General features: G+C 40.1%; 1 protein-coding gene and 1 pseudogene across 13 annotated transcripts in view; one reads left to right on the top strand and one right to left on the bottom strand.

Annotated features, from left to right (window-relative positions):
• The window catches only part of AMBRA1 (autophagy and beclin 1 regulator 1), a 171,862-nt gene that overhangs the window by 105,867 nt on the left and 38,161 nt on the right, over window positions 1-27,834 (top strand). For all 13 annotated transcript variants that reach the window (XR_012001887.1, XM_026004096.2, XM_026004093.2 and 10 more), the window contains one exon: window positions 23,072-23,182. Coding sequence is in view for 12 of the 13 variants with exons in the window: in XM_026004096.2 (XP_025859881.1) it covers window positions 23,072-23,182 (111 nt within the window). In the remaining variant the exon portion in view is untranslated. The remainder of the gene's footprint in view (window positions 1-23,071; window positions 23,183-27,834) is intronic.
• Window positions 1,056-1,520, bottom strand: LOC112924091 (ATP synthase F(0) complex subunit C2, mitochondrial pseudogene; annotated as a pseudogene).

The raw sequence follows: 27,834 nt of genomic DNA, 5'->3' as shown, positions 1-27,834 counted from the left end.
ATAGGGGATCCCTGGGTGGCGCAGCAGTTTGGCGCCTGCCTTTGGCCCAGGGCGCGATCCTGGAGACCCGGGATCGAATCCCACATCAGGCTCCCGGTGCATGGAGCCTGCTTCTCCCTCTGCCTATGTCTCTGCCTCTCTCTCTCTCTCTCTGTGACTATCATAAATAAATAAAAATTAAAAAAAAAAAAAAAAAAAAAAAAAAAAGATAGTCTGTTACCTAAAATTCCCAGAGTAAAGGAACACACCATACTCTGCAGGGCCATGTGGGGGAAGTATTGCGGTCAGGAAGGAGGTGCAGGGAAAGCGTGAGCTAGAGCCCTTCTTGGGGTTTTCAGAAGGAATGGGTGAGGCAGAGTTGATATGCTGAGTAAATTTAGGATTAGATAGCCTGAATAATTTTGTCGGGCTCTGGGCTGTGAGGTTGTCCCTGGTTGTCCATACCTAGCCCTGGGGTAATTTAGGGCAGAGGAAATAGCAGTTTGCTGTGTGAGTTTGATAAAGAAAGTGGTTGTCTGTATGGACTCTGTTGGTTTGCTTGCTTGCAGGCAAGTTGTTTGCTATCTCTAGGAATTAGCTGGCCCAGGGAGGGGCAGTCCCTCAGCAGGCAAAGCAACCAGGATGCCAGAGCACCATAAAATACAGAAAATAGAATACACAATTAATATAATACTGTACACACACAGTTTTATTTGCTATTTCAGTGGGTTTTTGACCTCCTGAAGCTCCATCTGTAGACCCCAGGTTTAAACTTCACCTCGGGCTCTACGGGCTCCGTGTCCTTGAATACAGTATTTGAGTTTAGTTTTCCTCTTCATAGGAAGGTCCATAGTTAATTATCTAGAGAGAATGTAGCAACTGTTCAATTTTTTATGGTAAAGTGTTTCTTTCTGCCTTTTTTTTTTCTTATTGAGACAGTATTTATTTGTCTTCCCTCCGTCAAACCCCAGCCAATCATTTTCCCCAGGCTACCTGGGGAGGTATAGGAAAACGAACATACAGAGCAGACAAGACATGGGAGAAAGAACCTATGGGAGGTGGAGATGACTCCTTCACATGGCAGAGAGGATGAGAAAGGCCACCATCAGGCAAAAGAGCCCCATGGCCTCCAAGAGGGCAAAGCCCAGAATGGTGTAGGAGAAGAGCTATTGCTTCAGAGAGGGATTCCTGGCATAACCAATGATGAGGTTCCCAAACACAGTCCCAGTTCCAGCCCCAGAGCCAGCCACCCCTACAGTGGCAGCCCCTGCCCCAATGAACTTGGCTGCTATGTCAATGTCCCTTGAAATGGCGCTGGTTTGGAAGCTGCAGCTAGGAATAAGTGAGGTCAGGGGATGTGGGGCTGCCAAGCTGCGGATGCTCTTATCTGTCAGTGTCTCCGGTGGTTTTCGCACCACTGCAGACAAGGATCGGCTCAACAGCTGAGAGGTGCTCCAGACCAAGAAGGGGGTGGAGATGAACTTTGCACAGGCGTACATTTTCAGGGGATGAGGGGCTGTAGCAGGAGAGCTGCTCCCAGTGCAGAGACAACCGAGAGTCCTTCTGCTTTCTTTTGACTTTTATACTGGGAGCTTATTTGTGGGTATTTTGTGCCAAGAGGGATAAGCCTGCATCCCTAATTGCTGCATCAAGTCTGTGCTCACAGGGCGTCCTGATGACATTTTAAATACATGGAAATTTTTGAATGCATGAAAACATCTAGTGCTGATTCTCTGCTGCATTTTTGCTCTGGCACCTGCTCCTCTCTTCTTGGAATTTATCTCATTGCCTAATTCTGTACATTGTCTCCAAACCTTTCATTAAGCATTGTTGGAAATTTTGCTTTTTAACCTCAGCATCCCTGCTTATCTTTTGAACAAAAACAGAACCATCTCTGACTACGAGGCATTTCCTCGAGTGAAAAGCTCCCCATCTCGCCTTTTCTGACTTTTCAGAGCATGAAATGGCTGTGCTAATCCTGTTGGCCTTAAGGCAAGAGCCTTGCAGAGTCAGACAAAGAGGACTGCCTGCTCCCAGCTTGGATCTGCCAGAGTCCAGATGCAGAAACTTTTTAATATTATACTGACTTGCAGTCAAAAATATGCCCACCCCTGCTTTGTTTTGGCTGCAGTTATGAAGGAAGTAAATTCTTGGGAGTGTTTCCTCTGCATGTAACCATCAATTTCTTTGTGCCCTGACTACTGTACTACGTAGGTTTTCAGAGGTTGGGTGCTTTCCTAGAGTTTTAGCAAACAAAAAAGGGGTTTCAGGAAGTGTCCTCCTAATGGTTGAGTGGATATTTCTCAAGGCAAAGGTACTTTGGCTCTAAGTGAACAAATTGGGTTGCACCTACGCGCTTTGTGCAAGATGCTCTGTAGGACACGAGGACAGAGAGGTGCTTACATCTCTTAGAGGGATTTACAATAAGCCTTACTGCTAAGGGACTAACAACCTAGTAGTGAGAGTCACACTTGTTCGAGTGGTCATCAGCATCTGTGTTTAATGTGGAGTTACTGTATACCTTCTGTGGCAGAGCATCAAGATACCTCATCCAAGGATAAGAAAATTTTATGTGCCCTTCCGTCAGAAGAATCCATTTACAGTGTACTGTGGGGATTCAGGTTCAGGGAAAGTTTAGAGTAGATACAGAACAACTATGGTTGGTGTATAGAGTTTGAGTTGAACCTCTGGTGGACTGAATTTTATACCTATCCTCGAATAGAATGAATAATGGCAGGGAGTCCAGCTTGGGCAGGAGGACATGGGGTAAGCAGAAGGAATAGGTGGAGTAAGAAAGATAAGCAGACTGCTTAGGGCTTCCAAAGAGATAATCATATCAGGTAGTGAGATCAGAAAAGACTTCAGAAAAAAAGAATTAAGAGAGTACTTGAGTAGGGCTAGGGGATTAGGGGATTTTAGTACACATTTATTAGAAGAGAGAGGAAGGAATTCTGCATAGTAGGAACAGTGTGAGCCTCGAATAGAAAACCAAGGAATCTTCCTCTGTTTAGGCAACGAGGAGCCATTAAAATTTTTTGAATAGATGAGTGACGCAATCACAACTCTGCTTTTAAGAATAATCTGGCATTGAAAGATGGATTGGGGCAAGAAGAGTAGAAGGGAAGATGGATGATTTTGTAAGGGACAAGGGCCCATCACTTGGTGTTAACTACAAAATTATTTCACGATGTTACTCATACCCTAAGGGGCTTATAGAGAAGCTGGCAGCTTATTATGCATTCTTTATGATGACCAGCAACAGTCTTGAAAACCCGTGTGCACCACCATGCTCACTGGTTTGCAGGCATCCCTGAAGTGTTATGGCAGGTCCACTGTTCCCTGAGAAATCCGTATAAGCAGTTCTGGCAGAAAAGACAAGACTAAAACATATCTTAATCTTCTTCTGCTTTCCCTTGTGTAATATCTCTTTTTAAAACTAAAAATTTGCCACAGGCCCCTTTCAGAAATTTATCTAACCTGGCATTAAAAGTATACTTTTCTTGTCTTCAAGGTAAGATGTTAGAAGGCATCAAGATAGTATCTAAGAGAAAAGCTTGGGGCTGGGCATCTGTTTGTACTTTTCATTGATGCAAGCAGACTGTTCCTAGTATGCCTGTGGTCTTAGAGTCTCTGCTTTGGTGGGGTACAAAGTTTGTGTGACCATCTGCCACTCATAGCCACCTGTTAGATTGTTTCACCAGTGCAGTAGTTCAGGCTGTACATGTTAGAAACCTGATTCATCAAGACTCAGTACAAGTTTCTATGGGCAAAAATCTTTACTAAATCTTTACTAAATCAGGAATTCTAAGTAAATGAAATGTGGCCATCTCTACCCACCTTTGGAATTTTGTGGGCTCCATATCCCAAACTGTTTCACTTTAGCCAATTACTGCCTTGCCCATACCTTGTTGGATAAGGTTTAAGAATGTGGGAAAACATTTAGAGGTCTTTCTTTTGTGTCCCCATCCCAGTTGCTTGCTTGCTTGTTTACTTCCTCCCTTCCTATCCCCTTTATCCCTCCCTTCAATCCTGAGACATTTTAACAATACAGAAAGGCATAAAACATATATACAGGCATATATATATCAAGCATTTGTCTACCCCCAGCCGAGATTTAAGAGTTGTTAACCAGTTTGCCCTATTTACCGCAGTTTTTCAAAATAAAATCATTGCAGTTGAAGTTCCCTTTGACTTCCCTAATTATATTTCCTGTTCTACAGAGTCAGCTCCTATCATGAATTTGGTTTATATAATTGCAGTCCATCTTTTATAATTTTTTTTAAGATTTGATTTATTTATTTGAGAGAGTGAGTACAGGGGTGGGGAGAGGCAGAGGGAGAAGGAGAGTCTCAAGTGGACTCTGCACTGAACATGGAGTGTAGCTCAGGGCTTGACCTCACCACTCTGAGATCATGACCTGGACTGAAACCAGAGACCCACTGCGCCACCCAGGCACCCCTATAATTTAATATATTCATAAAATATCATTGTTTTGTGAGGTTTTTAAAAGATGTTTTTTATTTAGAGTGAGAGTGTGCAAGCAGGGGGATAGGGAAGGGACAGAGGGGGAGGGAAAGCACTTGGAGCAGACTCCAGGCCAAGCTAGGAGCCTGACACAGGGCTCAATCCAAGGACCATGAGTTAGTGACCCAAGCTGAAATCAAGAGTCCAACGTTTAACCACTGAGCCACCCAGGCACCCCTGTTTTGTGTTTGAAGAGTTGTATTTATATAAAGGGTATCATACCACGTGTATCATTTTACAACTTTTGAAATTTGTCATGTTTTTAATCAATCCACATTGACACAGTTTGATTAATTTGATTTATTCCTTTTAATTGTTACATAGTATTCTAATATTCACATATACACATTTTCTGTCTATTCCCTTACTGACAAACATTAAGTTTTCTAGATTTTTACTATTATGGCATGCCTCAGACTTCTTTTTTTGACATATCTCCTTGTGTATATATGTAGCATTTTCTCTAAGATATTTACTCCAGGGATGGAATTGTGCTGGCTCTTTTTTAATCACATAGCACAGATTATTTGGCTAACAAAACATCACTTCTTAGATGTATGAAGAGCATCTCAGGGCACCATTCTGATGGGCTCTCAGTGAAAATGGAAAACTTGGCGTTTGTGAATTTTATTGCAAACCCAGGACCAAAGAATATTTTCTTAAGTCCTTCAACTAGTTAGCTTCATGGAACAAATAAATGTATGTGTTAAATAAATATTGGGGTTATTAAATAGCAAAATGTGTAACTTTTTAGTAGATCATTATAAAGGGTAACTCATCACTCTACCTGCCCTTTTACAATCCATAAAATAATACAGGTTCGTTGTAAATAATTCAGATACTATCAAAATATGCACGGTAAATAAACGTCTCTTCATCTTATTCCTGGTTGGTTTGGAATGTGTCTTTCTAAATTTTTTTCCGTGCACAATCAATACATATGTGTACTTACTCATCTATATAGTTTTCTCCATTTTATTTTTTAATGGAGGTGATATTATATGGAACAATAGATCAAGGACAGCTTTCTGTGTCAGTATGTGTAGGTTCTTTTTAATGGCTCTATAGTGTTCCGTAGTGTGATTAACCAAAATCTAACTGTTCTCCTCCTCTTCCTCCTCCTCTTCTTCTTTTCTTCTTCATTTATTTATTTGAGAGAAAGAGCGCATGAGCAGGGGGGAGGGAAAGAAGGAAAAGCAGACTCCCCACTAAGCAGGGAGCTCCGACTCGAGGCTTAATCCCAGGATCCCAAAACCATGACCTTAGCAGAAGGCAGATGCTTAACCATCTTAGCCACCTAGATGCCCCTACCAGTTCTCTTCTTGATGGATGTTTAGGTTTATTTACAATTAGAGATAAGCTCCTTTTGCAAATTGTGGTTGCTTAGTCCCATGGATGTATATACTGGACTACAAATTCCCTTCACATATGATTTGGTTCTTTATAATTCAGTCTGTCTCCATAATAATTATAAGCAGTAAAGACTGACTAGTCTTTACAAGTGACATTTTCTCACTTGTAGAAGGAACAGCTTATAAGTCTGGCAATGGCATTCCTTGCAGTTCCCGTCAGTATTCCTTACCCTTGTATATTTTGTGTCTGCTATATGATATTCTAAGTCCCAAGACTGTACGGTATTTAAAATGTAACTCAGGGGGCGCCTGGGTGGCTCAGTGGTTAAGCGTCTACCTTTAGCTCAGGTCATGATCCAGGGGTCCTGGGATCGAGTTCTGCATCAAGCTCCCCTCAGGGAGCCTACTTCTCCCTCTGCCTATATCTCTCTCTCTCTCTCTGTGTGTCTCTCATGAATAAATAAATAAGATCTTTAAGAAAATGTAAGTCAAAAAGATTGATCCCTTCTGTCATCTTAAAAAGGAAGCAAGGGCACCTGAGTGGCTCAGTTGGTTAAGCATCTGACTCTTAGTTTCATCTCAGGTCATGATCTCAGGGTCATGTGTCGGACTCTGCATGCCCACATACAGCTTGCTTAAGATTCTCTCTCTCCCTCTCCCTCTGCACATCCCTAAAAAAACAAAAAGAGAAAGAGGGGGAAAGACCATGTAGTACCAACTGAAAATTGATGGCTAAGTATACACAGAGTTATATAAACACTTGAATTCAAAGCAAACTTTATTTACTTATAGCCAGATAATATAAAAGGTGACAAATGTTTTGTGTTATGAAAATGACGGGCAGCCCGGGTGGCTCAGTGGTTTGGTGCCACCTTCGGCCTAGGGCGTGATCCCAGAGACCCAGGATCAAGTCCCACGTCAGGCTTCCTTTGTGGGGCCTGCTTCTCCCTCTGCCTGTGTGTATGTCTTTCTCTCTTTCTCTCATGAATAAATAAATAAAATCTTAAAAAAAAATAAAGAAATGGTTAATGTTGTGTGGGCAGAGATTTCTTTATAATTCAGAAAAGCTTTCAGGAGGAGATAAGATTTTATTGAGGTTTACAGATTAGAAAGGCTGATCTGGATTGTTGTTTAGATTCCAGGTACATCCTTTTAACTGTGTCTCAATATGGGGTTCATTAATAATGCTTTTCCGCTTTGTGCCTGGTATTAATGTCCGAACAGTGGATTTTAATTAGAAACTATTTCAAATTCGCTATCTTCATGTGACAAGTGTTGATCTCCTAGGATCCCACAGCATATGCATGACTCTGGGGACTACTCAAGCTTCTGAGTAGTTTGTGGTTTGAAACAGACCCAGTCACCACGCTTTCTCCCATTTATTTTTGCTCCAGACTTTCTACTAGTTGGTGCCTGCTCTTTAAAACAAAGGTCTGGAATCTTTCCATTTCAGGATCTAGAGGGAAATAGCCTGGCTGGGCCAGTAGAGTAGAGTATCTTTTCAAATGTCTTAAATGATCTAGTTACTAAGATTTTTGGCAGAATCAGGATGTAGTGGTTTTTTTTTGTTGTTGTTGTTTTGTTTTGTTTTTTTTTTACAAAATTCCAACCACCTTCTTATAAGCAACTGCCACAAGCATTAAGAATTGCTGACCTTTTCATCTGACTTAAAAAATCCTAGTCTCGTTACAAAAACCAGGTTGGCTAGATGCTTTATTTCAATGTCAGTCACAGAATACACGATACTTCCCTTAGACCTACTCGTGGGAAACCTGTAAGATCATTCACCTTTTAAAGGTTTCTCTCATTCCAAAGTGAATGTGAAGCTGATGCTCAAGACTGAGTGTTCTCCTCTGTAGTACACTTTCTGATCGACTTTACTTTCGACTGCCAAGCCCCGGGAGCTTTTTGTTAGCCCTCGGAGCTTAGCTTTTCTGTCCCTGGCTCAATAGTAATGTGGCAGTTGTTGCAGTGAAGTGACAACATGCTGCCCTTGGCACTCCAAAGTCTCCTCTAAACTGAGTGAGCCAGGCTTTGGATTAGAGACCTTCACCCTGTGGGGTGGAGGTGGAGGTGGGAGGGTGTTGTGTTCCCCTCTGGGAGTGGCCCTGGCCTCTTTCTCTCATGTTGGCCCTGACTGACTCAGCTGGGTAATGCTGTACCCTGAAATATACAGGTGTGATTTGACAGGAGCTTTTCACCCATTACAAACTGGGCTCCCTAATGAGAATGTAGGCTCATAGAGCAATAATTCACGTGTAGGTGGCCTGTAAGGAAAGTTTTAACAAAAGAGTTGGTTAAGAAGCTGATTTATTTTCTTGCTTTAACTCTTGTCATGTGCTGAGTGGGGGCGGAAGAGGAGGGGAGGGTGGGGAATGGTGCTGCTGAAAGCATTTATCTTCATTTCTGCCATCTCCCAGTGTTTATTACCCTGTGATCGACAGATGAGGAAAGCTGCCAGTCAAACCCACGTTCAGCACATTTCCATTTCCCTTCATTGCAGATTTTAGGCTTTTGAAATCTGCATCCTCTTTGCAGCAATAAAGGTCGTTTCCCTCCTGCTGCTGACAAGCCCAGGACCCTCTGGTCCAATTCAGCTCACTTGTGCTTCCACCAAACAATAAAAGCTGCAGGAATCTCAGCAATTTAAGACAAGTGATTGGTGAGAGCCGTTCAGTGTTTGAGTCGGTCATATGCTCTGTTCATCTTTCTCTCTCACCTCTTTCTCCCTCAGTCCTCCTCCTGCCCTCCCCCGTCTCTCTGCCCATCCTCTTGCTGCTGAGGTACCCCCTTGAGCAGCTCCACTGTGCAACAGTTGAGAGGATGACAGCCTCCCCAATTTCTTTCCTGGCTTCTCTCAGGGACCTGCCTAAGCCAGTATCCTCCCAAAAACAGAGGTGGTGGGGTCCTGGAGTAAATGCCAGGTTGTGGGGGGGTGTGGAAGTGGAGCTAGAGTAGTTCTTAATGCTTTTATCCACCTGCGTGTCTTCTGTCAGAGGTAGAGGCTTTGAGGAAATCCTGCCTGGTGGGAATGAATGCTAGGTTTTTAACTTTTGTTTTCATTTGGAGGTTGTTGGGCTTTTTTTCTGTATTTCTCTTGAATGCTGTGGGTTTTGGAATGTTGTTCCTGATAATCTTTCAGTAGCATGTGTTCTTGTGAGCTTATTTGTTTTTGTCTTAAATAATGTTTGTGGGTGGAAGAAAGGTAATAATATTCATTTCTTTAAAAATGGATGTTCTGCTTTCATAATTACTTGTTCCAATTACATCATTAGTGTAAGTGTTAGATAATTGCTTCATTAGGACATATATATTGAAGAAGGGCAGGTCTCCAGAATGGTGATGAAAATGGGCCTCAGCCTCTTCATCTACCCACACAGGAGCATCTTAGCTTGACTTCAGAGAGCTAGGAGGTACCAGTCACCCTCCCAACAGTCAAGGTTAATCCTGGGTTTTAATATGATGGGAGAAAGGAGGGAGGACCTGGTGAAGAGCAGCTTACTGTCTTTGCTTTAGGGTCAAATACATTGCTGAACTTCAAATGACGCAGGTACATTCAAGGCAACGTGTTTGAATCATTGGTGATCCCTGAACTAGAAAGCGAAGTATCCTTATGGCAACTCCACCACCTTTGGGCTTTTCTGAAGTCACTAAGTCTAGTGGCATGAGCCCTATGCTCTGTTTGACGCCTCTGAATGGCTTTTTAAGGGAAAATGGCCATGCCCAGCCTAGAGGTTACCTTCTCCCATCAGAACTAGCTGCTTCCTGTAGATTTGAGTATGATCCTGATTTCACACCTTGTCTGTGAATGACTTTGGGTGCATGCTATCTATTTCTGCTTCTCTACTTTCAAGGACATGTTAAAAACTAATACTGTTATTGCATGCTTCCACTCATACATGTTTCTAAAGTGGTCAAATTCATAGAAACAAAGAATTTTGGTGACTAGGGGCTGGAGGGAGGAGGGAAGGGGAGTTATTTAATGGGTTTAGAGTTTCATATTTGCAAGATGAAAAGGTTTCAGAGATTTGTTTCACAATAGTGTGAATATACTTAACACTGCTGAACTGGTTTAACTGCTAAACACTCCTAAACCACTTAAAAATAGTTAAGATGGTAAATTTATGTTGGGTCCTTTTTGTCAATTTTTAATTTTAAATTTTTTAAAGATTTTATTTGTTTATTAGAGAGAAAGAACAAACAGTGGGAAGGAGCAGAGGGTGAGAGAGAGTAAAGCAGACTCTGCTGAGCAGGAAGCCCAATGCAGGGTGTGATCCCAGGACCCTGGGATCATGACTTGAGCCAAGGGCAGATGCTTAACCAACTGAGCCACCTAGGCACCCTTTGTTACAGTTTTTAAAGAAATTAATACCAGGTTCTTTGTGCTACTTACTCTGAAAGGAAGACTATATCCACTGCTCTGGCCCTAATGAATACACGATTATCTCTTCCTCTCTTGGTGTGTTATAAAACTTATTCTACTGTGGTCACATAATCCTGGATAGAATTGTTGTTTTGAGAAAAATTTTGATGAAGCTGTTATAATATGTAGAAATAGTTCATAACTATTTCTTTTCCCTTCTGCGCACATGTTCTGTATTCCAGGCCTTTCTAATTTCCTTGCTGAGTTTTCAGACTATGATTTGTTTTGTTGGCCTTATCCAATGCCTTTGACCTCCACAATAAGGCATTTCCTTATCTTTCTGGAATCTGCCCCTAAAGTTCCTGATTTGTGTGTGGACTAATGCTACCCTTATTCTTAGGGGTAGGAGGTTTTGGAGCCTTTAGGAGTTTATTGAACAATAAAATTTTGTTGATTTAGGGACCCAGTTCCTGCTAAGAGCATGTATAGTCATTGATACCTGTATCTGTAAAATGTTTACCCTTTGGTTTATGTTAAATACATTTCAAATTTATATTGTATGATTTATCTTGATCAGTTTAAGTGACCAGTTAGAGCAGTTCTTTTTTTAAAAAGATTTTATTCATGTATTTGAGTGGGGGAGAGGGCACAAGCAGGGGAAGGGGTAGGGAGAGAAGGAGAAGCACATTCTCTGCTGAGCAGAGAGCCCAATGTGGGGCTCAATCCCAGGACCTTGAGATCATGACCCTAGCCAAAGGCAGATGCTCAACCAACTGAGCCACCCAGGAACCCCTAGAGCAGTTATTAAACAGCCTAATTCTGATATACTACAAAACTTTCTGAGAACGTTTCCTGTGTCAGAATTATAGATATCTACGTGATACCTGTTTGTGGTTTTATTTTTTGTTTTTACAGAAAACAATGTCCCCTAATACTCCTCTTATCTTTTATTTTAGCCTCAGGAAAAAGTGAAGACTCAGTTTCAGCTATAGGCAATATACTCAAAATTGAAAACCTGAAAACCTCTTTAAAAATCTACTTTTTCCTTCCACAAGAAATAGTTCTGTTTCCCTCAGACAGTTTTATGATTGCTAAGTTCCATGCAGTGTGTTTTCTATAAATAAAAACTATTACCTTACTCTCATGTGAACCTGTGGTTCGTTTATAAACATACAGTGGAACATTCTTTGGCCATAAAAGGAATGAAGTACTGATACATGCTACAACATGGATGAACTTTGTAAATGTGGTGCTAAAGGAAAGAATCCAGACATAGTCACCTGTCATGTGTTTCTATTTAGATGAAGTGTGCAGGGAAGGCAAAATGATAGAAAAAGAAAATAGATTAGTGGTTGCCTACAGCTAGGAGGGAGAGAGTAGGCCAGAGTGGAGGAGGGTGACTGCTAACAGGGAAGGTACCGAGGGAGGAGAAAGAGGAGGCAAATATCCTGAAATTATATAGTAGTGATGGTCATTGTAAAAAATTGGTTTTGGGGATCCCTGGGTGGCGCAGCGGTTTGGCGCCTGCCTTTGGCCCAGGGCGCGATCCTGGAGACCCGGGATCGAATCCCACATCAGGCTCCCGGTGCATGGAGCCTGCTTCTCCCTCTGCCTGTGTCTCTGCCTCTCTCTCTATCTCTCTGTGACTATCATAAATAAATAAAAATTTAAAAAAAAAATTGGTTTTGATAATGGTTACACATTGGTGTGAATATACTAAAACCCTTTGCATTGTACATGCTTTAAGTAGGTGAATTGTATGATATGTGGATTACATCTCATAAAGCTTTTAAACAAACTGTATATAGCTTGGTCAGTTTCTTCAATGTCAAAACTATAAATGAGAGACTTCTACTTTTGGAGGAAGCTGTGTTATCTGCTACCAGGGCCTCTTTCTAGGTCCCCAGGCTATAGAATAATTGTGGTTTTATTTTTTTTTTTATTTTTTATTTTTAGAATAATTGTGGTTTTAGATGAGATTTTTAAAATGGTGATAAGGCAACAAAGTGAGTATGACAAAGTACTTAGTTATATTTCCTTCTTTTTTTTTTTTTTTTTTTTTTTATTTATGATAGTCACACACAGAGAGATAGAGAGGCAGAGACATAGGCAGAGGGAGAAGCAGGCTCCATGCACCGAGAGCCCAACTTGGGATTCGATCCCGGGTCTCGAGGATCGCGCCCTGGGCCAAAGGCAGGCGCCAAACCGCTGCGCCACCCAGGGATCCCTTATATTTCCTTCTTAACGCAGATTTAAAGACTACATTCGAATGCAGCTTTTTGGAAAGAAGAATAAGTGTTCTTCCTAGAATGCCATTCAGTATATACTTAGGGAGGAAAATGCTTTTTATGTCCAAATAATCCCATGTTGTATTACTCTAAGAATAATTATTTTTCATAGAAACCAGTTTATTAATTTACAAAGAGCTTTAAACAGTCTGCAAGAAAAAACTTAAAATAACCAAACATAGAAATGCACATAAGATATGGGTGCATGCAGTACACACCAAAACCAAAAAACAAAAAAAGTTAGCCAGTAAACAAGAGACTCCCCAGTACTTGAAATTATTAAAGAAATGCAAAGAGATTCCGAAAATGGGATTGCCATGTTTTACTTTCCAAGTTAACCAAAATTTATATTGAGTAGTTTATATAGTTTTTACAACGGGGTAAATTGCATGAATTATGCATGAATAATCCATGCATAATTTATTGATGACTACACAAAATACTTCTTATAAATTTGGGAAACATAATTAGTATTTTTTTAATAATAGTCTTGAAATATAACTCACATACTATATAGTTCACCTATTTAAAGTTCAGTGGTTTTTTAATATATTCAGAGTTCTGCAACTATTGCCACTATCTGTATATTTCAGAACATTTTTATCACATTCCTGTACCCATTAGCAGTCACTTCTCCCTTTCCCCAGCCCTCCCCTTCCTCCCTTTCCCCAGCCCTCCCCTTCCTCCTCCAGCAAACGCTTGTCTACTTTTTGTCTCTATAGCTTTACCTATTCTAGACATTTCATGTAAATAGAATCATACAATATGTGGTCTTTTGTGACTGCCTTTCTAAAGAGAATTTTTTTAAAGTTGATAAACTGTTCAGTTGGACATGCCCTGGAGTTTCTGGTCTCTGTTCTGTTGACCAATTAGCAAACTGGTTGTTGACTTCATATCACAACCAAGCAGAAGGATAGTAATTGTGTTTCCAGGCTGATGAGTCTTTGGCCCCCAGCCCCATTCTTACTCTGTCTTCCCAGCAGCACAGTCAGAGATGGCCATTCTGAATTAGACCTCAAATGGAACAATTTTATAGGACTGAAATATAATTTAATCGTTTTCTTCTTTGTAACTTGCCCTTTTTTACCCTCCCAAATTAGCTTTTCTGATACATTTGCTAATGATTCCCATTGTTCCGTATTTTCACTGTTGAATCATGCTCTTCACTTTCCTGCTCCTAGAACAGATCTTGGAGAGAGACTAAAAGCTGTTTTTGAAAAAAGGTTTCTAATTTTCCTTTCCAAGCAACAGAACAGAGTCTGAGAGAAGCAAAGGCAGAGAGAGGCATGCAGGCTATCAGGTATGGGTAGAGCTCACCTACCATGTGCCTGTCATGACGTTAAGATTTTATCCCTAGACACATTTCCAAGGCTTCCAGCCTACAAGTGGAAGTCTTGACTTGAGAGAATGAAACTTGGTAGCTTGGTTTTGCTGTTGTTGTTCTCCGATGGTTGGCCAGGATCACTGGACTTAAGTTTCTTTTCTGCCCTTGTTTTGTCTCATGTTAGAATCATCCTTATTTATTTTTTTGCTCTGAGGCTCCAGGGATGAACTCTGTGGTTATATGATTGAAAGTGAACTGCTGTGACTGCCAATATCCTTATAAATAGCTACTGTTTCCACTGTCTCCTAGAACATGAGTGAGAGTCTGGGGTTCTTTCTGTCTTTCTCTCTGTTTTTGTTTTTTAATTAATAGATTTTTTTTTTTTTAAACAGTCTTAGGTTTACAAAAAAATCATGTAGAAAGCTCAGAGTTCCCATATATTTCCTCCTGTACTATACCCATAGACCTCCCCCATCACCATCAACATCCTTCTCCAAAATGGAGTGTATGTGTGTGTGTGTGTATATATGTATATATATATATATATATATATATATATAAAATATGTATATTACATATATATTACATATATGTATAATATATATATAATAGTGAAACTTAATGTAATCCATGAACCAACACAGACGGACATACCATTATCACCCAGAGTCCATAGTTCACATTAAGTTTCACTCTTAATGTTCATGGATTTTGGCAAATATATGATGACATGTATCCATCATCATAGTATCCTACAAAATAATTTCACTGCCCCAAAACATCTTTTTGGTGCTACAACTATACCTCCTTCTCACCCCCAAACCTCTGGCAACCACTGATCTTTTTACTACGTCCATGGTTCTGGTTTTTCCAGAATGACATAGTTAGCATCACACTACTTATAGTTTTTTGCTGCTTTTACTTAAATTTCCTCATTGTCTTTTCATGGCTCTATAGCTTGTTTCTTTTCAGAGCTGAATAATATTCCACTGTATGGTTGTACCACAGTTTATCTATTCTCCTATTAAAGTATACCTTGGTTGCTTCCAAGTTTTGGCAGTTATGAATAAAGCTGTTATAAACATCTGTGTGTAGGTTTTTGTGTGACATACGCTTTCAACTGATTTAAGTAAATACCAAGGAACATTGCTGGATCATATGGTTAAGAGTATGTTTAGTGCAAAGAAACTGCCAACCTGTCTTCTAAAGTTAGTTTTACCATTGTATTCCCACCAGCAAGGAATGAGAGTTCCTGCTGTTTTGCAACCTCTTCACATATGATCAGTGGTTTTTATTTTAGCCATTCTGATTAGTGTGTAGTAGCTTCTCATTGTTATTTTATTTTGCAGTTCCCTAATGAGAAATAATGTTGAGCATCTTTTCATATACTTATTTACATCTGTATATCTTCATGGTGAGATGTCTGTTCAGATTTTTTGCCAGTTTTAAAATCAGGTTGTTTCGTTATTGTTGAATTTTAAGAGTTCTTTGTATATTTTAGAAACCAGTCTTTTATTAGTTAAATGTTATGCAGAAACTTTCTACTGGTCTGTGGCTTGGCTTTTCATTGTCTTTTCATAGTGTCTTTCTCCAAGCAGAAGCTTTTAATTTTAATGAAGTCAACTTTGTCAGTTTTTTCTTTCACAGATTGTACTTTTGGTAGAAAAGTAATTGACAAACTCAAGGTCACCTAGATTTTCTCTTGTATTATCTCCTAGGAATGTTAGAGTTTTGTGTTCTACATCCAGGTCTGATCCAGTTTGAGTTAATTTTGTGAAAAGTACAAGATTTGTGTCTAGATTCATATTTTTGCATGTGAATGTCCAGTTGTTTCAGCTCCATTTGTTGTAAAGATTGTCTTTCTCTGTTGAATTTCTGTTGCACCTTTGTCAAAGATCAATTGACTCTCTTTGCTTGGGTTTATTTCTGGGCTTTTTGTTCTGCTTCATTGATCTATTTGTCTATTGTTTCAGCAGTGCCACACCATCTTCATTACTATAGTTTTATCATAAGTCTTGAAGTCAGGTAGTGTCAGTCTTCCAACTTTGTTCTTTTCTTGCATATTGTATTGGCTATTCTGAATCTTGCCTTTCCAGATGAACGTTAAAATTTATCAGTATTCCAAAAGTAATGTTCTGGGATTTTGATTGGGATTGCATCGAATCTATAGAGCTAGTTGGGGACAGTTGACATCTTAGCAGTATTGAGTCTTTCTATCCAGGAACATGGAGTATCTGTCCAATAAATATTGGAGATCTTTTGTGATTGCTTTCATTCGAGTTTTGTAGTTTTCATCATAGAGCTCTTGTACATATTTTGTTAGATTTATACCTAAATATTTCCTTTTTGGTTTTTTTTGGTCTAATGTATTGGTATTGTATTTAACTTCCAATTCCAGTTTGTTCATTGCTGATATATAAAAAAGCTGTTAACTCTTTGTATCTTGATATAGTTGTATCTGCAATTGTATGATTTGTATCTGCAGTCTTGACTTAATTGCTTAATAGTTTTAGGAGTTACTTTTATTATTCTTTGGATTTTCTACATAGACAGTCGTGTCATCTGTGAACAGTTTTATTTCTTCCTCTCCAGTGTTTCTTCCTCTCCAAGTTTTATTTCTTCCTCTTATTTACTTTTCTAACTGCATTAGGTAGGACTTCCAGTACAATGTTGAAGAGGAGTAGTGAGAAGAGACATCCTTGCTTGTTCTCAGTCTTAGGGGAAAATCATATAGTTTCTGATCATTAAGTGTAATGTTAGCTGTAGGGTTTTGGTAGACATTTTCTATCTAGTTGAGATAGTTCTCCTCTCTTCCTAGTTTCCTGACAGTTTTTACTGTGAGTAGGTATTGAATTTTGTCACATGCTTTTTCTGCATGTATTGATATGACTATATGATTTTTCTTCTTTATCCTGTTGATGTACTGGATTATATTGATTTTCAAATGTTGAACTAGCCTTGCTTACTTGGGATAAATCCCATTGGTCACAGCATATAATTTTTTAAATATATTACTGGATTTGACTTGCTAATATTTGGTTGAGGATTTTGGCTTCTGAAATATTAGTCTGTAGTTTTCCTTTCTTCATTGTCTTGGTCTGGTCTTAGTATTGGGGCAATACTGGCCTTATAAAGTGGGTTAGGACGTAGTCCCACTTGTGCTTTCTGTAAGAAATTGTAGAGATTTGGGGCAGCCTGGGTTGCTCAGTGGTTTAACGCCACCTTTGGCCCAGGGAGTGATCCTGGAGACCGAGGATCGAGGATCGAGTCCCACATCGGGCTCCCTGCATGGAGCCTGCTTCTCCCTCTGCCTGTGTCTCTGCCCCCTCAGCCCGCCCCCTCCCCCACGCTGTCTCTCATGAATAAATAAATAAAACCTTAAAAAAAAAAAAAGAAATTGTAGAGATTTAATGTAATTTCTTCCTTAGGTGTTTGATAGAATTTACCAGTGAACCCCTTTGGACCTGGCACTTTCTATTTGGGAGATTTGGGTTGGTTTGTGTGTTTTTTTGTTTTTTGTTTTTTAAGATTTATTTATTTATGTTGAGAGAGAGTCTGAGAGTGAATCAGGGGCAGGGGAGGCAGAGGGAGAGGGAGCCTGACAGAGCCTGATGTCGTGCTCCATCTTATGACCCTGAGATCATCACCTAAACCAAAATCAAGAGTCAGAGGCATGGGATGGCTGGGTGGCTCAGTGGTTGAGCATCTGCCTTGGGCTCAGGTCAAGATCCCAGGGTCCTGGGATCGATACCACATCAGGCTCCCCACGGGGAGTCTGCTTCTCCCTCTGCTTATATCTCTGTTCCCCTCTCTCACTCTGTGTCCCTCATGAATAAATAAAATCTTGAAAAAAAAAAAGTCAGTCGTAACCAAATGGACCACCCAGGCACCCTCTGTTTGAGGAGATTAATGATTAATTCAACTTAATAGATATAGGCTTGTTCAGATTATCAATTTCTTGTGTAAATTTGGTGTAGACTGTGTCTTTCAAGGAATTGGTCCATTTCTTCTAGATTATCATCAGATTGTTCATAGTAGTCTTTTATTATCCTTTTGGTGTCCACACGTCAGTAGTGATGGTCCCTCTTTTATTTCTGATATTGATAATTTGTGTCTTTTTTCTTCAGTTAGCTTGGCTAGAGGTTATCAATTACATTGATCCTTCTAAAGAACTAGCTTTTGGTTTTATTATTTTTTCTATTGATTTCTTGTTTTTCATTTCATTGATTTCTTCTCCAATTTTAATTTTTTTTCTTCTTTCCTAAGATGGAAGCTTAAATTATTGATTTTAGATCTTTCTTCTTTTCTAATATATACACTTGGTACAGTACATTTCCCTCTAAAACTGTTTTTGTTGCATTCAACAAATTTTAATAAGTTGTATTTTCATCTTCATTTAATTCAAAATATTTAAGAATTTCTCTTGAGATGTCTTCTTTGAGCCATGTGTTATTTAAAGTGTGTTGCTTAATCTCCAAGTATTTGGGGATTTTCCAGTTATTTTTTTGCTACTAATTTCTAGTTTAATTCCCTATCATCTGACAGCATACTTTGTATGATTTCCATTCTTTTAAATGTGTTTCAGTGGGTTTTGTGGCCCAGAATGTGATCAGTTTTAATCTTAGCTGTTTTTCAAGTACAAAGTTACTAATGAGTCTAGGGCCTTGACATTTGACCTTAATTCTAAAATTAAATGCTTCTCTCTCTCGGCCCTAGCACATAATTTGGGCCAGTCTTTTATAAAAGGACCTCTATCTATGACTTGTTGATTACAGAGGTATACCTATAAAGGAAAAGCAAACAGAGATTGGAATAAATGATTAATTTTAATAGTAGTCATTTATTAGACACTTATTATTTGCCATCACTTTACATTTACTGTTTGAATAAGTTCTCCCAATGACCCTATAAACTGTAAGCATTGTTATTATTTTTCAGAAGTTTTGTTAGAGAATGCAAACACGGGGAGGGGTGGGGGAAGGAGAGAGAGACTCAGGCAGACTCCATGCTGAGTACAAAGCCTGACGTGGGGCTCTATCTCACAACCCTCAGATCATGACCCAAGCTGAAATCAAGAGTCAGATGTTCAACCGACTGAGCCATTCAGGCGCCCTGTAGGTATTATTATTATAATACCCTTTTAACAGATAAGAAAACAGAGTTTCAGAGATACTAATTTACACAAAATCACACTATAGTAAGTACTAGCAGAAAGTGTCAAAATCAGGTCCGTCTGATTCTGAAGCCTATATTATCAAATGTCATACAAAAACGAAACTGCAAGCCATAATATCCCAGTTCAAGTTAACCTCTAATCCATACAGAAATGGAAAACTAAGCTTGCTAAGAGAATATTTGTATGATGCTATGCCTTTGATTAGTTTCTTTCCAAAATCAGTATCACTAAGAGTTTGCTATTAGCAGTGGGCATTCTAGTAGTTGTGGTACTTCTAAGAGTGCCTGTCTTGGAGTTAAAATGTAGGCTATAGGGACGCCTGGGTGGCTCCGTGGTTAAGCATCTGCCTTCCGCCCAGGGCATGATCCTGGAGACCTGGAATCAAGTCCCACATCAGGCTCCCTGAATGGAGCCTGCTTCTCCCTCTGCCTGTGTCTCTGCCTCTCTCTCCCTATGTCTGTCTTGAATGAATGAATGAATGAATGAATGAATGAATGAATGAATGAATAAAATCTTAAAAAAAAAAAACTGTAGGCTATATTTATTTAGCTGGAGTTTTCTCCAAGGGATGAGTTTGGTCCCTGGGGAACATTTGGCAAAGTTTGGATACAATTTTGGTTGTCTCAACTGGGTGACTGGGTAGTATGCCTCTGGCATCTGTTGCGCCGAGGCCAGGGATATTGCTAAACATCCTATAAAGCCCAAGACTTACTCTGTGCCCTAAACAATTATCTGGCCCAAACTATCAATAGCAGAGGTTGAGAGACCCTGAGTCTAGCTTGTTCCATCCCATTATTACTGAGAAAACGTTGAGGCCTCAGAAATCTCTCAACAGCCTCTCAGGATTTGGCTTCTGAGGATAAGTGCCTCCTATGTAAATACTTTGTAGCTTAGTCCATTAACTCATTCTGGCAGATTTCCTATACCTTCAGCTTAGTGGCCAGAGGCCTACTAAATGGTTGCGGCTTTTTAATAGGGTGATACTTTTTCTTCCTGATGTTTCCGAGAGACAGGCTCAGCTGGCTTGCAGCTCTTATAGAAGAGAACCTGGTGACAATACGCTAATCTGTTGCTGGCATCTTTTGCTTCCTAATCTATGTTTACACGGCACTGAAAATCGACTCTCTGGTGCCAGGCTCCATTTCTCCTCAGCGCTCTGGCACCATTGGCAGAGAACACCTCCCCAGTCTCTTCCATACAGTGCTGTCATCCATGTTTATTACATTGCACAGCTGTTCTCCAGAAGACATTTCTGGAGGCATGGACGGTACAGGAGCTTCTGGAGCTGGGGGTTGGAGTCTTAATCATTGTGTTCCCAGTTGCAGATCCACAGCACTCTTAAAGCATCTGGTATTTTCCTTAACTGTTTTCCTGATTGTAGCTCCCATCCTCTCCTCCAGATTTTAAGTTTTTGGAGTATGGATTTTGTTTCTTCAGTTTATTTCCTACTCTTTTAGCAGCTAGCATTTTGTTCATCATCTACTGAGAAATCAAACTAACCTTCTATCATTTGGTGTTTTATGATCTTCTGTTAAAAGTTGGATGACATGATAAGGAAACTATAGTGGTGAGAGGGAGACTGGTGGTCAGAGAGATATGTCAACCACCTAGATAAGCAAGCCAGGACAACAGTTCATAAGCTTAGTGATGTCGAGCCTGGATCAGAGTGAAACTGAGTAATTCTTTCCAAGGAAGTGGTATTCCTTAGAACTAAAAAATGATTTTCATTATCAAGGGGGCATAAAAAAATTAAAAAGTTCCTATTAGGAAAGTCCTATATGGGGCAGCCCGGGTGGCTCAGCGGTTTAGCACCGCCTTCAGCCCAGGGCCTGATCCTGGAGACATGGGATCAAGTCCCACATCAGGCTACCTGCATGGAGCCTGCTTCTCCCTCTGCCTGTGTCTCTGCCTTCCTCTGTGTGTGTGTGTCTCTCATGAATAATTTTTTTTAAAGTCCTTTTTTTTAAAACAAAGAAAAAGAAAGTCCTATATGTAGCTTATCCTCCTCATGACCCAGAAGTTCAGCAAAAGTTCTCAGGTCAGGTGTAATTATTATAGAATATTCTATAAAGGTTAACATTTTTAAGAAGATTTATTTATTTACCTCATCTGGGTGATATGCCACAGGGCCCTCAGTAGGAGTTTGAGGTCATTGGGCTCGTTGACAACACCCCCAAATGCTGACTTTCTCAGGCCTTCAGGGTGATCATGACCATCTGGGTCTATGTCTTTGAATCTGTGAGTTTTAAAAGAATACTGTGGTGTAGGTAGTGTATCTAGAACAGTATTTCAACCTTTACTTGATTATTACTCTCTGAAGGAGACTGTAGACATTTTTCACCTAATCACCCCCCCTCCCATGAAATTTTAATATCACAGATGGGCCGTATTTCTGTCATATATTACAGTATATAGGAGGCAAGCTAGTGATTGCACTAAGACTTCCCCATGAACCAGTTTTTGCCCCCATAGGGGCAATATTACCCATATCGAGAATACATAATCTAGCAGTATTATCATCTTGGAAATGAACTGTTATTTATACCTTTCTTTACAAATTGAAACTGCGGGGATGCTTGGATGGCTCAGTGGTTGAGCATCTGCCTTCAGCTCAGGTCATGATCCTGGGCACCTGGGAATCGAGTCCCCCATCGGGCTTCCCACAAGGAGTCTCCTCCCCTCTTCCTATGTCTCTGCCTCTCTCTGTGTGTCTCTCATGAATAAATAAGTAAAATCTTTTAAAAACAAAACAAATTGAAACTGGGACAAGGACACTATCAATAAACTAATGTTGAAGAGTCTTCCCATGTAGTGGCTTGCTGCAACAGGAAAAGAATGAGAGGAGTACTTTCCTGGCTTGTATAGAGAACATTTTCTCTCTGAACAACCTCTTGACCATTTGAGGACAGAATAGAGAAAGACCAGGAATGGCAGAGCAATAAATGCAGCTCATCAAATGGGGGGAAAAATACAGATGCCGAGACCCTTTTACAGTGATATGCGGAGGAGGAAGATGGTAATAACCAAGGAATCTAGGTATAAAATTGTCCGTTGTTCCAAGGCTAGTGCGCTCTAACAAGTTCAGTTTCTTAAAGTAGGAGGTGATTTGCAGCAGAGAATACCATTTAGGTTGTCTAGCATACAACAGTGTTCTGTTCTCCCGAGAGGGTTTGGCTCTGTCTGATCAAAAGGGTGGTTGTGTATGAAATGCACCTCGGAAGGAGGAGGAAGAAATGACATGTTCATGTAAATGAAATACAACTGCAAATTAAAGTGTCACCCTGTTAAAAAAAAATCCATTTTTTATTTAATTGGTTACCAAGGAAAAGAATGTCATCCAGAAGTGTATATCTCAGGGAAAGTTAAACCGTGAGATGTTTCAAGTGAACCTGGATTCAGGGAAGTTCTCATGGGGCGGGGAGGGGAGGGGTTTGTAAAATATTGCCTTAATAAAAACACTCTGATACTGAAAAGCCAGACTCATAAATTTCTGCTGTGTTACATGCCAGGGGTCCAGAAGAAATTAACAACGATGACTTCATTTGTTCTTTACTGTCTCTGTCTATCCAGTCAGCTGCATACTGGCTGTCTCTTCTCTTCCCTGAAGGACGTCTCCTTTTGAGATGTTTTATTAGGAAGAAGGTCATGTACGAAGGAGACATTTTCTCCCAAAGAGCACTGCTTATAACAAAGACATCCAGGAATGAAGTGCTTTTCTGTGTTAATGTTGTCCTCCCATTTTTTTACTTACCCCCCCAGCCCCACATGTTTATGAAAACTCTGTCTCTTTAGAATGAGAGTCTGGCAGACAAGACATACACAGTACCTGCCACATTGTTGGCACTAAGGAAATGTTAAGTAATCATGGGACGGGCTGATGAATGGGATTATGTTTCCGGTAGGATTGTTTCTGAGACGTGTCTGGTTTCTCTTTGAGTTGGGGACTTGGCAGATGGTTTTTCCTCTTCCCCCTCTCCTGCTAATCCCAGTACATGTCGTTTTATGTGTACAGAGGAAACATGGATAAAGACTATAATGTGTTCTATTTGTCTTCTCCCCAACCAGGGGCAGTGATTGGTGATGGACAGTCAGCTGTGGCCAGTAACATTGCCAATACTACCTACCGGCTCCAATGGTGGGACTTCACTAAGTTTGACCTCCCGGAAATCAGTAATGGTAAGCCAAAGTAGAGCTGGTACTGGTGGAAGGGATATTTCTTATTGGTGAGCCAGAACTCAGAAATCCATGGAGCACCAGCATTTTCATCATCTTGTTGATCAGCTGATTGCCACCTGCCATTTCTGCAGCTCTCAGGCAGTCATTCAGCAGATGTGTTTTGAGCACCCACCGTGAGGAGTGAACCGTGGTAGCTGCAGTGCTAGGAGCAATGCCAAGATAGATGGACACAAAGATGAAGGTGTCTCTCTTCTGGGGAGTTCACCAACTGTTAAGTCATTGCCCTGAGCCTCAATGTTTAAGTGAAACTGAAAAGCAGAGAAAGGGAAGGGAGTGTAGGAACTGAGAGCTAGTGCTTGTGCCCCTTGAGGAAAGCTTATGGTGATGTTAAACTCATTTATTAATCCAGAGCTGGGTGGAACAAAGTAGGTGACATGGTTCATATGTGACTTACAAACATGTCTGTCTCATAGTCCATTTTCCTAGCTTCCAGGGGAGTCTGCAATCCCATGTTCCAGCTGTTCATCACAGCATTTTAGACAGCTCGCTTCACTTATTATGTAGAAGGACTTGCACATTCCTAAGAAGTGGCAGTTCAGCTTCTACTTGAATACTTCAAGTGATAGGCCACACTATCTGATGAAATGGCCTGATCCATCACTGATAAACTCCTGTTATTGTTCCCTTCTCTTATTTCCTCCCATCAGTCCTGGTTCAACCTCTGAATCTCCACAGAATATGTCTAATGATGTCTCTTCTGATGGTCCTCCAGCTGTTTGAAAATAAATTGCCATTTTCCTTTAAATCTTTCTTCTCCAGCCAGACTTCCTTCCTGAGATTCCTTTTACTGACCTGGTTTCCAAATCCTTGGTGGTTGTGTTCACCTTACCTTTTGACTTTAGGGGGCCAGAAAAAACAGTAGAAAACTCCAAATGGGAGCTGTCCAGTACATAGCATAATGGTGGTTTGGACAGTGTTAATTCAGCCTGAGATTTCAACAGTTTTTTCTGAAGCCACTGTTCAGTTTATGGGCACTTCAAATTCCTGGATAATTATTTAAGAAACCAAGGCTCTGGGAATCCCTGGGTGGCTCGGCGGTTTGGCGCCTGCCTTTGGCTCGGGGGGCGATCCTGGGGTCCCGGGATTGAGTCCCGCGTCGGGCTCCCGGCTTGGAGCCTGCTTCTCCCTCTGCCTGTGTCTCTGCCTCTCTCTCTCTCTCTCTCTCTCTCTCTCTCTCTGTCTATCATGAATGAATGAATGAATAAATAAATAAATCTTAAAAAAAAAAAAAAAAGAAACCAAGGCTCTACCATTCTGTGCTTATTTGTGCATTTTGAATCTTTTAAAAACCAAAACAAGTTTGTATTTGCCTCAATTAAATTTTATCTTAATAGTGTCAGTTGCCCTTCCTGGTTCCTCCCTCTCACTGTCTTTGGATTCAGTCCTTCTCTTTCAATCTTACATCACTTACTAATTTGATAGATATACTTTTTCTATCTTCCTTTGGATTACTATCACAAATGGTGGATCAGTCAGGACATTGTACTGGGCCTTGTGTGATGTTGCTGTGGACTTCCCTCTTTGACATTTTTGGTTCCTGAATTAGCACCCTGGGCATGGTGTTCACAATTGAAACCCACACTGGGACACCTGGGTGGCTCAGTGGTGGGGCGACTGCCTTTGGTTCAGGGCATGAACCTGGAGTTCCAGGATTGAGTCCCATATCAGGCTCCTTGCATGGAGCCTGCTTCTCCCTCTGCCTGTGTCTCTGCCTCTCTCTCTGTGTGTCTCTCATGAATAAATAAATAAAATCTTAAAAAAAAAAAAAAAAAAAAAGAGGAACAAAACCCCTGAAACCCACATTATTTTTGTAATCTTGTCTATAAAGTGTTGTAAGAGTTTGTCAGATGCCTTAAAATAATTAAGATATTCTCTGTGGCATTTCCCGATATGCCAGTCTTGGTATCCTTATCAGACCATGAAAATGAGGTTAATTTTTCATGTCCTGGTCTTAGTGTAACCACAGTAGCAATCATTTCTTTCCTTCTAAGTGCTTATAAGCCACATGTTCAATAATCTTTTCTTTAACTCTGCTGGGAATCAACTGCAATCTATGTTTTCCTTTATTGAATACCATGTTTGCTTGTTCATCTCCAGATTCTGGTCCAAATCTTCTTTGCCATAATTTATTTCCAGTTATTTTGTTTATATTGTTTACTTGTTTTTTTTTATTATTATTATAGTCTGAAATACATTCACCATTCAAAAAATTTTAGGGATCCCTGGGTGGCACAGTGGTTTGGCGCCTGCCTTTGGCCCAGGGCGCAATCCTGGAGACCTGGGATCGAATCCCACGTCGGGCTCCTGGTGCATGGAGCCTGCTTCTGCCTCTGCCTCTCTCTCTCTCTGTGTGTGTGTGACTATCATAAATAAAAATTTAAAAAAAAATGAAAAAAAAAAACATTTAAAAACAAAAAATTTTAAACTAGAGTTGCCTGGGTTGCTCAGTGGTTAAGCGTCTGCCTTCAGCTCAGGGCATGGCCCTGGAGTCCTGGGATCAAGCCCTGCATTGGACTCCCCTCAAGGAGTCTGCTTCTCCCTTTGCCTATGTCTCTGCTTCTCTCTGTGTGTCTCTCATGAATAAATAAATAAAATCTTAAAAAAAAAAAAAACTTTTAGGGACACCTGGATGGCTCAGTGGTTAAGCGTCTGCCTTCCACTCAGGCTGATCCTGGAATCCTGGGATCAAGTCCCACATCAGGCTCCCTGCATGGAGCTTGCTTCTCACTCTGCCTCTGCCTCTCTCCTTCTGTGTCTCTCATGAATAAATATATAAAATCTTAAAAAAAAAACCCACTTTTAAAATTTAAAATAATTGACAGTGAAAAGTTTCCCAGCCCTGCTCCCAGCCACCCGCTATTTATCCCCCTAGGCAACAACAATTAGCAGTTTCTTATATATCTTTTCAAGGATATGGTATGTGTGTATATACCAACAAATGCAAATATATATTTTCCAATCTTCTCTTTAATCCAGATGGTAACATGTTACACACTCTTCTTTCTGCACTTCACTTTCTGTGAAGTACACTTTCTGTACTTTACAATATATCTTGGTGATCCTTACATACTTGTATATAAAGAGTTTACTCTTTCTTTGTTAATGACTGCCTAGTATTCCATTATCCAAATGGAGTCTCTAGGTTCCATTTTTCAACCAGTCTTCTTCTGAGGAACTTTAAATTTTTTTTTTGTCTTTTCTATAGAAAACATGTTGCGGTTTGTCATTTTGCACCTGTGTAAGAATAGCCATTAGGATAAATCCCTAGAAATGGAATTGTAGTTAGGAAGAGTATGTACATCTGTGATTTGGGTAGATGCTTATTAAGTCACCTTCTGTAGGGATTATGTCAGTTTATACACTTGCCTGCAGTTGATAAGAATGCCTGTTCCCCCTAAACTCTTGCTTACAGAATGTGTTACCGTATTTTTGGATATTTGCAAATCTGATAGGTAAAAAATAATATGCAGGTATTTTAAATTTGTATTTCTCATACTACAAACCAGGTCATGTGCCTCTTCATATGCTTAGCTCCTGTAGTGTATATTGCCTTTTCTTGACCTGTCCATGTACTTTACCTATTTTTTATTGTGTTGCTGATCTTTTCCTTATCAGTTCTACAGGAGCTCTTTCTAAATCATAAAATTAACTTACAATAGGAGTTTCCTAGTTGTCATATTTCTTTTGACTTTGCTGAAGGTTATTTTTGTCATAGAACTTATTTTAAGTAGTCACATTATCCAACTTTCCATTTATGGTTCCCAGATTTTGTGTCATCATTAGGAAGATCAGTTAGTACTTTTATATTTTAGTTTTTTTACCTTTAAGTCTTTGATTCACTAGAAGTTTAACCTAGTCCCAAATGAGCAGAATATGATCCAACTTTTACCCCATGTGGTTGCTCTTTAGTCCCAACCAGTTTATAGACCATTTTCCCCATTGATTTGGGATGTCACTTTGATCCTATTTTTACTTTTCTTTGTATGTTTGGGTGTATTTCTAGATTATCCATTCTGTCTTCGTTATCTTTCTGATTATTCATGTGAGAATACCTACCACAGAGGTTTAAGTTTTCAAGTTTTGTGTTTAGAATTTGGTAGGACCCATCTCTTGTTATTTTTTTTTTTAAATCCAGATTTTCCTGTCTGCTCAAGCAGTTCTGTTTTCCAGTATGGGCTTTAAAACTATTTTGCTTCTTCCCTTCACCCTCCTTGAAAAAATTCTGCTACTGTAAATTATTGCAATCACATTAAATTTGTAAATTAAGGGGATCCCTGGGTGGCTCAGTGATTTAGCACCTACCTTTGGCCCAGGGCGTGATCCTGGAGTCCCGGGATCGAGTCCCACGTCAGGCTCCCGGCATGGAGCCTGCTTCTCCCTCCTCCTGTGTCTCTGCCTCTCTCTCTCTCTGTGTCTAAAATAATTAATTAATTAATTAATTAATTAAAATAAATAAATAAATTTGTAAGTTAGCTTAAGGAGATTCAGTATCTTTATTTTTTTTTTTATTTCTTTAAAAGATTTTATTCATGAGAGACAGAGAGAGAGAGAGAGAGAGAGAGAGAGGCAGAGACACAGGCAGAGGGAGAAGT

The sequence above is a fragment of the Vulpes vulpes genome, chromosome 5, assembly GCF_048418805.1.
Source record: "Vulpes vulpes isolate BD-2025 chromosome 5, VulVul3, whole genome shotgun sequence".
NCBI classification, from domain to species: Eukaryota; Metazoa; Chordata; class Mammalia; order Carnivora; family Canidae; genus Vulpes; species Vulpes vulpes.
The sequence above is the reverse complement of the archived record's forward strand: the minus strand, read 5'-3'. Positions and strand labels throughout refer to the sequence as shown.